Here is a 9,879-nt window from a genome sequence, read left to right as displayed (position 1 = left end):
ATCAAGACAAGGACTCAATTGCTCTTAACCCACGGTGAAGAGAGAATCTCTTTAACCTCATGATCTGACTCTTTGATTAGGTTAGAGTTGGGTATTTCAGACCTTTAATTATAAGAGACGAAAGTTAATGATGATATTCACTTTTTCAAGGGTCCAATCATAATGTTAAATCACCAAATCTTTTCACCTACCATGATTAAGAAACTAAACCATAAGATAAACCTAACCCCTACATGATATACGGTAAGAAACTAAACCATAAGATAAACCTAACCCCTACATGATATACGGTAAAACTATACAACTTAGCAATTCAGACTCCCAAAGGTCCAAAAAAAAATATTTATTTCTTGTTGATCAAACCAGTTGACCAGATCGGGTCAAGAGATCGCTGTTGGGCATCTAGAACTTGCATGTGCACGTTGGCAAAGTATTATTTTGATCAGGATTTTTGTATTTTCATAGGGGCAGCATAGTACTTTCATGTGCTTCTCTTTATGTGTAGGCGCAGAAGCCACGCTGGCCACGCGTCCCCATTTTCCATATTCCCCCTATTCTCTTCTAGAATAGGCATAACTTCTAGCCACCTGTTATCAACTACCCCAAAACGCGGATACAACCGCTTTAATAAAATGGACACTTAAAAATTAAATATTTTATCAAAAAAAAACTTAAAAATAAAAAATGTTTACAGACCAAAATACCCTTTCCACACTGTTCATTCTCTTGGTTTCAGCTTTCGTTTTTTTCGGTTGAATTGGTTGGTTGGATTGCTTTCAGGCTTTCAGCTTTCATTCCTTTATTTGACAGCAACGAAATTCGAAAAATAATTTCACAAGAAAGGCTTGAGGAAGAAGAAAAGCGGGGACCATTCTCTCTCATCTCGATTCTCACTCCATAGTCCATCATCCCATATAAAACCCTTACTCCCATCGATCTCAAAACAAGCTGAAACATCTTGATCTGGGGATCTCGGCCTCTGATTCTGACCCAGTGACAGCTCCAGCAAGAAGAACGCCAGATGAGCTTTCTTTGGTAGCGATTACCAAAAAAAAAAAAAGCTTTCTTTGGTAGGTAGTCGCTGTTATTTCCGATCTCTGTAATGGAGAAAAAGCCTGGGTTTTTCAAGAAATTTAATAAGCGTCCATGGCCATTGCGATTCAGAATCTACCCTTTCCAGTGGAGACGCTTAGGTTTTCAGCTCTCTCTCGTTGACGACGTTCTCTTTAGGATCGTTTCACTATTTGAAGCCATCTACCTCGTTTCCACTCTCTGCTTCTTCTACCTCTGCTGCGGTTGCCACTTTTAATTCCATTCTTTATCAGTTCCTAGGAACAATCTCAGTTTTGTTTCTGCAATTTTTTGTTTATTTTTCTTTGTTATTTAACTATGGAGATTCCTTACCCAAAACCTATTAGTCCCAGTCAAACCCGTGTGGGCTGGATCGGCATTGGAGTCATGGGTGCTGCCATGGCTTCTCGTGTCATATCTGCTGGTTATACCCTCACAGTCTACGCCCGAACCCCAGAGAAGGCTCGTGGGTTGCAAGAGCGAGGTGCCCTTCTCGCCAATTCCCCTGCAGATCTCGCTCGAAAGAGTGATGTGGTGTTTACGATGATTGGGCATCCATCAGACGTTCGATCTGTAATGCTCGGCGATGAAGGTGTTCTATCTGGCCTTAGTGAAGGTGGGGTAGTCGTTGACACAACGAGCAGCCACCCTGTACTTGCTCGAGAAATTGCCTCCGCAGCCCGTGCGAAAGGTTGTTGGGCTATTGATGCTCCAGTTTCAGGCGGTGATATCGGTGCCAGAGATGGCAAATTGGCGATATTTGCAGGTGGGGATGAAGGGGTGGTTAGGTGGCTGTCGCCTTTGTTTGAGCCTATGGGGAGAGCAACCTATATGGGTAGTGCTGGATGTGGGCAGAGCTGCAAGATTGCCAATCAGATTACGGTGTGTGCGAATCTGCTTGGGCTGGGTGAAGGGTTCGTGTTTGCGGAGAAAGCAGGGCTTGATTTGAAGCAATTTATGGATGCTGTCAGGGGCGGCGCCGCCGGGTCTATGGCGATGGAGCTGTTTGGGGAGAGGATAATTGATAGGGATTTCAGGGCTGGTGGGTTTGTAGAGTATGTGACGAAGGATCTGGGGATGGCTCTTGATGGGGTGGAAGAGAATGTGGTGGTGTTGCCTGGTGCTGCCTTGTCTAAGCAGCTCTACCTGGGTATGGTGGCTAATGGGGATGGCAAGCTTGGTCATCATGGTTTAATTACAGTCACTGAGAGGATCAATGCAATTGCCAAGTGAATACATTTCCTTTTCTCCAACTTCTCCTTTGTTTCTCCCCATGAAAATCTGATTCCGGGTTTTTGAAGATTGAGTTTTTTTTTTCCTGTTTGAAAATTGTTCTGGGTGAGACGCAGAGTGGGGTGGAGGGAGGACAGGCTTGCTTGGGTGGAGAGACTACTCTGTTGGCTTCTGGGTTGGTTAGATTTCAGTTGGGACTTGTGCAAGAAACGTAATTGCTTTATCTGTAGAACAGAAATCACACAAGTTTCTTGTTGTATAGTTAATTGTTTAGCGATTTCTTTGTTTCAAACTTGCAATCTTTTCCAACTTCATTTCTGTTCTAATGTAAATAAGCTGTTCAGTTTGATTTTGAGTTCTCTACCATTTTGAGTCTTAAGATCTTGACTTTTTAATGCAATGACAGCTAATTTTCGTATAAAATTCATATCTTCAGTCTTAAGTCGATCAAGATGAAGTAAGCATGACAGCTGACAGCATCAGTGAGAAAAAGAGAGAGAGAGAGAGATTGAGAAACGCGTTTAAAGACTGAAAGAGATGCATAAGAATTTAATAAATTTTGTAGTCCTTTCAAATTTTGTCTAATCCTTGCTTCCAAATACAATCGTCGTCATTTCTTGCGTGGAAGCATGGAAATATGAATCTGAAGTTCAATTTTGTCTAATCCTTTCTTTTCTGTTTTTTAAGAAGATTGCCAAAGATGAACCTGAAGTTTCAATTGGATGGAATTTTTTAAAGTTCCTTCGAAGCAAGCATGTCACGCACTCATGCCCCCCGGTTGGGTTTTTGATAGACTTTAACTACTTCATGAATTTTTTAAAGTTCACCTCCTGATTTTCAAATGAAACTCAGATCACCCCCTGATTTTTTAAAAACTCAAATCACCCTTGGTTTAGATTCCAATATGATAAATTAGTCCTTATCGTTAGTTTTATACTGTTAAGTGATGATGTCAGCCCGTTTAATAAATTTAAATCATAAACTACCCTTGACCAATGTTGAAAATGAAAGCAGGGTAGTATTACAAATTTAATTCTAATATTTTAATACGAAGGTAAAATAGTCTTTGCATATCAATAACTAACAGCAGACTAATACCGTTATTGTAGAAGAGGTGATTTGAGTTTTTAAAAAAACCAGAGGGTGATCTGAGTTTTGTATGAAAACTAGAGGTGATGTGTAATTTACCCAATATTGCGCTAAGTGCCCAAGAGTTAGCTCAAAGTGCCCTGTTTCATGGCCTTGTTTGGAATTAGACAGGTTTTCTTTCATTGGTAGTCCTTACAAATCAGTTCCCTTTTTATAAGGATAATTAAAAGAAGCAAAGAGCTTGTTTAGAAAAGAGAAAGGAGAGTATGTGATGTAAAACATGGAGGAAAACACCTTAAGGGTCTTTTTTTGGGCCGAGTTTTCTTTAAGCCACGATGAGAAGACACCGTTGATTGCGACTTTCGGATAGGCGGCAGAGGGTATTATCGACGTCATCCAATAAGGTGGGTGATTGGGACAGTAGGATGGTGGTTGAACCCTTCCAGTACGTAACAGGGGAGGATATTATCAACTTCGTCTAATAAGGTGGGGTGATTGGGACCTTAGGATGGCAGCTGAACCTTTCTAGCGCGCAACAAGGGGAGGGTATTATCGACTTCATATAATAAAGTGGGTGATTAGGACCTTAGGATGGTGGCTGAACCTTTCCAACGTGCAACAGGGAGAGGGTATTATCGACTTCGTCTAATAAGGGGGTAATTAAGATCTTAGGATGGTGGCTGAACCTTTTCAGCGCGCGCAACAGGGGGAGGGTATTATCGACTTCGTCTAATAAGGGGGTTATTAGGACCTTAGGATGTTGGCTGAACCCTTTCAGCGTGCAACATGGGAAGGGTATTATCGACTTCGTCCAACAAGGAAGTGATTAGGAGACCTTAGGATGGTGGGGGAGGATATTATTGACTTCGTTCAATAAGAGGGTGATTAGGACCTTAAGATGGTGATCGACTGAAGAAGGTTCTTTCGGTGCTACCAACTCTTTCAATTTGAGTTGTTGGAGCCATTAGGAATAATACTCTTTTCAAGTTCAGGATAGCATTAGTCAAATACATGAAAATAAATTTCAATGAAACACAAACCTTGGGCTTGAATTGCACAAAAACAGCCACTTCCTAACTCTGTTTGTTACCTTGCCATTATCAAATAATAAGAATATTTTATAGATTTTGTAATCGAAATCAAACCTTAGGTGGATCAGGCAATCCAAATCGCTGCAACTTTATTATCGGAGGAATGGTTCTCTGCAACTTCATTCCCATTGCAACACAGCTTATCTAGAGCTATCAAATCCAGATTATCGTCGGCTAGGGTTAGTGCCAACTTCAATGGACTTTTTATCCTCTCAAGTGCGGTGCACTGGAAGTGCATCCGACAGTTGGGAAAGAACATGTTTTGGATTTTAAAGGTGAATAGATGCACTGTCCACTGTCGGATGCACTTTAAGGTGGCACTGGGCAGTGCACCGGACTTGAGAGGATAAAGATCCACTTCAATGTACTCCACCCCCAAAAGAAAACTAGGATTATGAGTCCCTCACCGTTCAATTGCGATGTTCGATCTTTGTAGAAGTAGCCGAGCTTCAAGGTTCGAACCTAGACCACCCAATGGTTTGTTTTAACAAAATAAAAAGTTGGAACATCTTCTAACTTCACATTCCTCGTGAATGAATGAAAAGAATTACATATACTTATAGGAATATAAGGGTAAGGTTCCTTGAAGAGAGATATATCTCATCTCCCATGAACGGGTATGTTTTCAACATACACACACAGAGATGTGTTGGTTTGGTCGGGCTAGTGTGGTGCATGCAATTTGGATCCTCTACTGCCGAGGTGCCCAGCAGGACCCTACTATCAAGACACAGCAAAGCGGGGAATGACCGCCTTACCCCTTCACCCGTCTCATTCCTCTTCTCTAAAACAAACATGAAACAGAGTTCTGTTAAACTCTTCTACATTTTTTATTTATTTTTTGGTTGCACGTCCAGAACTCAATTATTCATAAATAAAAAATTAATAATAATAATAATAACAAAGTAACATCGAATCATTCATTCAGTGGTTTTACCTTACATGAATTTGGGAGCTAAATCCAAATAAGCAGATGATCCATAAGAAGCGCATGATTTTGCCAGTAGTAACAAAACCCTAAGCCAAGGGACGGAAAATCTTTGCTCTTCATAAACACCCCATGCAGGATTGAATGGAAGAGGGAGAGAATAATAAAAAACATAAAACACAGCGGGCATTATCAAGATTTCAGTCCCAGCTCCCCACCCTTCCCTTCCTAATTCATGCAAATCCATCTATAGAGATGATAATGCTTTTCCTTTCATTTATTTTTAAACGTGTCAAATGACCCATCTACCCATGTTGTTAACATATGCTTATTAAAGGGAAGCACAAAATAGACTTGAAATAAATTTCAATTTTAATATTGAAATAGGTCTTCAGCTATTTCACCATTTCAGATGAAATCATACCAAACACCCGAATTTCAATTTATCACTTCTTGAGATTGAGATAAAAATTGTATCAAATCAGCTCTTAGATCAACATACAAAGCCCACAAGTAGTAACCCCTACAAAAACCACCACTTTCAAGAAAGGAACAGTGCTTACGTATCATGTGGTGATACTTACGCATAATGTCTTTGCCAAATTTCTGTCATTCAAATTTCTTCCAATTTCTCATTCATTTTCATTGAAAACATGATACACCTGAAAAGACATTTAATCAGAGAGGATAAAATGCCACATCCAAAATATATCACTCTATCATAAAGATTTACAAAAATTCATAAATACCAATACCACAAAATGGAATAAAAATACTTACAAAGTTGTATTTGTTAAAAGAACTATTGATTCATGCATAGCCCACAACTAGGAAGGGTTACTTATGTATTCCAAATGTTTTGTCACATAATTGGTTGAATATGGTCAGCTTTTATGGATAGGTTTTCATATCAATTTTCAATTTGATGGAATTTGCAAAATGAAAAAATAGAAATAAGAAAAATTTTAAAAAGTTGGGAATTTACACATGTATTAACTAGAGTACTAGAATGCTAATATAGAGTATTTGATTGATTTGGACTTTGAAATTTTACACGTGGCTAATCTAGACCATATCCTCTTTATCCGATGGTCGGAATAGTCACATCTTCTGTCAATGTGACATAGTGAAAAAGGGCTACACATGAAACCATTCCTACTTGGGCCGTACAACTTTTTATCTTGAAGATAAAAAATAACAAGTATTACCTCCACTTTTTTATATTACTCTTTGTAACTATATTTTTTCTCTCTACTGAAGTTCCATAATCAAGTAAAATCTTTGGGCAGTAGTAATGACTCCTCCCTCTTTTCATTTTAAAGCATGAGATTTCTCCCACTTTTCATATCAAATGCATGAGACACTACATGAAAAGAAGGTGCAAGACCTCATAACCTAGACATGATATATCTGTTTTAACACGGACAGAGATTAGGATGCCATTTATTTTTTATACTTAGATGCAACATTGTCTAAAAGGACAAATGTATTGTAATGTCCCAAACCCACACCATTAGCATGATATTATCCGCTTTGGCCCATGGGCCTCATGGTTTTAAAAGGCCTAATACTAGAGTGGAGTGCTTGAGGTTATCAATTGTCTAAGAATTTTTCTCCTAGACGATGTCGGACTAAGTTTGCACTCCCTCAATGATCTCCCAAACCCCTGTATTATGTCGTTTTGGTGGGGACTCGTCAACAATCTCCCAAGCTGGCCGATACTATGCCGTCTCTTGGGTATCACATGTAACCTTCGTTGTGTTGTTACAATAAGAGAGTAGATAATTTTTCTATTTTTAACCAACTTATCATCATTTTTTGTGTACATATATGTAGAAGAACCATAAAAAAAAAAGTACTTAATTGACATCCTCGAGTGAATGATATAATTTTAATAGATAAAAAAAACATTTTCAAACAAAAACCTGCATTAGGATATTAAAATCTCGGCACAACATCGTTGCCCCATGGAGGACAACAATGACGCGTGCTCAATACCAAAAAGATATAAAATCACATAAAAATTAAAAAAAAAAAAAATGAAATTAGAACTGAAAGAAAAAAGACTTACATGCCTACAACTTTCGTGAAGGAAGGTAATTGTTTGAGTGGTTTAGACTCAGATTAGAGAAGCTTTGAGTCAGAACTGACACACCAACACAACAACTTAGGCTCCAAAGTGCATAGCAATTGTATTAGAAGGTATTGGAATTTCTCTAAATTTGTCGTAATCCCCTAAAACGTGTAAGGGGTCTCCTATTTATAGTGTAAGAGTCCCAAAATCGAGTAATACATGGGTTCTCAATTTCCAATTGAGGGGTATCTTCCTATCATAAGAAGAAGGGTTGATCTTGGCTTTGAATGGAAGGGAATCGCTATGATCCTCTAAATGAAGGTTTCTAAGGTCTTGTGAAAGGTCTTTTGAATCCTAAAAGGTGTATAGGGCTAAGGTCGTGGGATTAAGAATCAAATCGGATCCCTAACTAGGATTCACAAAATTCCTGAATTTTCGCCAAAACAACATGGGATGAGAAAAATGGCACGGAATAGAGTTCAAACGGCACCGGTTGAAGTGCATCACGTGCCTTGTTGACGACATCAGATGTTGTTTTAGGACAGGATGTACCTGGTCCTAGTGCAGCACCAGGTGCTAATGTAGCTTATCCTAAGCTTATTCCAGTTAGGGTCTGGGTCTATATATGGGGTCAATTTGGGTCTATCCAAGTGTGTCAAAACCATATACCATTATTTTTTTAAATCATTTTAGTTATTTTAAGCCACCTATACCATCTTGGGAGTTGAGAATACTCCCTGGGGGCAAGAGGGGCATGCACTACAAATTATAACAAGGGAATCACTTCTATATTTTAAATAGATTCTAAACTCATCATCATCTACGATCATTCAGGACGACAAAATGAAGTGTCTACAGTCGACCACATTCTTCATAACACCATAACATCTATAGAGATAAATTAAGATTTTTATTCTTGCCTATCACTTCATATTCATACTTATTAAATACGGATACAATAGTACTTGCAACTATAGAATAACTAATCCCCCGTACCCCACTACTCCTTACACCTTACAACTTCTTCTGCTAACTTTTACTTATGCTAACATCTACTAACTTCCCTATTACATAGCACCCTTCATTACCACCCTTGCACGTATGTAGGTTCGTAACAATTCCTTCCCCTTCATTACCGAAAAAAAAATAAATAAAATTCCTTCCCCTTAAAGAGGGCCTTGTGTCGATCAAGGGTTTGCCCCGTTGGTTCGCTGCTCCTTTGGAGAAACAACGTCAGGAGCTTGATCGATGGTTCAAGTCTCCTCAGTGACATCTAGTCCACATTTAATTACTTTCCAAGAAGTGGAGCCTATTGGTACCATATTTGACCCCCTTGTGGGTCTCCTCTTGCCTCCTTGTGGGGCCATGATGGCCTTTCGGCCCTTGAATTGCACCAAACAAAAAAAAAAAAAAAAGGGGGCCTTGTCCTCAAGGCCAAACATTGGTAAATTGGTGCTGCATGGATTCAAGGTCCTCCAAAATGTTTACCAAAAAAAACAAAGATCCTCCAAACACAGAAGTGCAAAAAATTATCGCTCGTCCTCGTGAAATAAAAAATCGAACACCATATTGATGCCCGTGTTGGTGTAAGGGTCACATAGCAATGATCTCTTGCCTAAAAATAAAAATAAAAATTTATAATGCATTTTTTGGTCGATTCCAAATACTTAGGGGTGTCAAAAGTTAGCCCGAACAGGTAAAACCGATTGAAACGATCGAAAAAACTGAACAAACCCGATCATTATTGGATTAGTTTTGGCCTAGGATATGATGGGACCAACTAAAAACTGGACCACACTGAACCAATCGATATCTAGACCCAAACCGAACCGAATGAAACCGATTAAAAAAACCCATTGAGTATGATATTATGAATATGTAAATTTGTTATCTATTGATTTCAATAATAGTGAGAAGATTTTTTGCTGTAAGTTGAATTATTACAAATCAATGAATACAAGGTTATGAATAGGAAAAATGATTTGTAACAATGCTTCCATTGATTTCCTTGCTTATTATATAAAATTAATTTGAGAGTTAAATGTAGGGGTGCAAGTTTGGCCTTGTTGGCCCAAACCGGCCCTGTCCCGCCCTGAGCCCGAACAGGGTCTGGGTTGAGATATTTGGCCCTGAGGGCGGGTTAGGACTGGAAATTTCTGACCCTGAGTCAAGGTCGGGTCGGGTTAGGATTGAGGCTTCAGGCTAAGCTTGGCCTGGCCCGACCCGACCCTGATTTAAGTTATACTATAAAATCTATATTGATATAATATATATATTATAAATTTTAAATGTCACCTACATTTTTTTATATAATATATTATATATGACAACAATAAGTGATATAATACTTTTTATTATAGTGTTATTTTATGTAAATTTGATACTGTTCTCCC

The 9,879-nt window shown here is 38.8% G+C and overlaps 1 protein-coding gene across 1 annotated transcript; it reads left to right on the top strand.

The window, feature by feature from the left end:
* Positions 1-1,247: 1,247 nt before the first annotated feature.
* Positions 1,248-2,727, top strand: LOC122652912 (probable 3-hydroxyisobutyrate dehydrogenase-like 3, mitochondrial). Its single transcript, XM_043846794.1, has one exon. It carries the CDS (start codon positions 1,390-1,392, stop codon positions 2,302-2,304), a length of 915 nt encoding a protein of 304 aa, XP_043702729.1. The 5' UTR covers positions 1,248-1,389; the 3' UTR covers positions 2,305-2,727.
* Positions 2,728-9,879: the final 7,152 nt, after the last annotated feature.

The sequence above is a fragment of the Telopea speciosissima genome, chromosome 2, assembly GCF_018873765.1.
Source record: "Telopea speciosissima isolate NSW1024214 ecotype Mountain lineage chromosome 2, Tspe_v1, whole genome shotgun sequence".
Classification (NCBI taxonomy): domain Eukaryota; kingdom Viridiplantae; phylum Streptophyta; class Magnoliopsida; order Proteales; family Proteaceae; genus Telopea; species Telopea speciosissima.
This window is presented reverse-complemented; position numbering and strand designations above follow the sequence as displayed.

What these genes read in the sequence shown, in the direction of transcription:
- LOC122652912 (XM_043846794.1), top strand. Translation starts at nt 1,390, where the DNA reads ATGGAGATTCCTTACCCAAAACCTATTAGTCCCAGTCAAACCCGTGTG.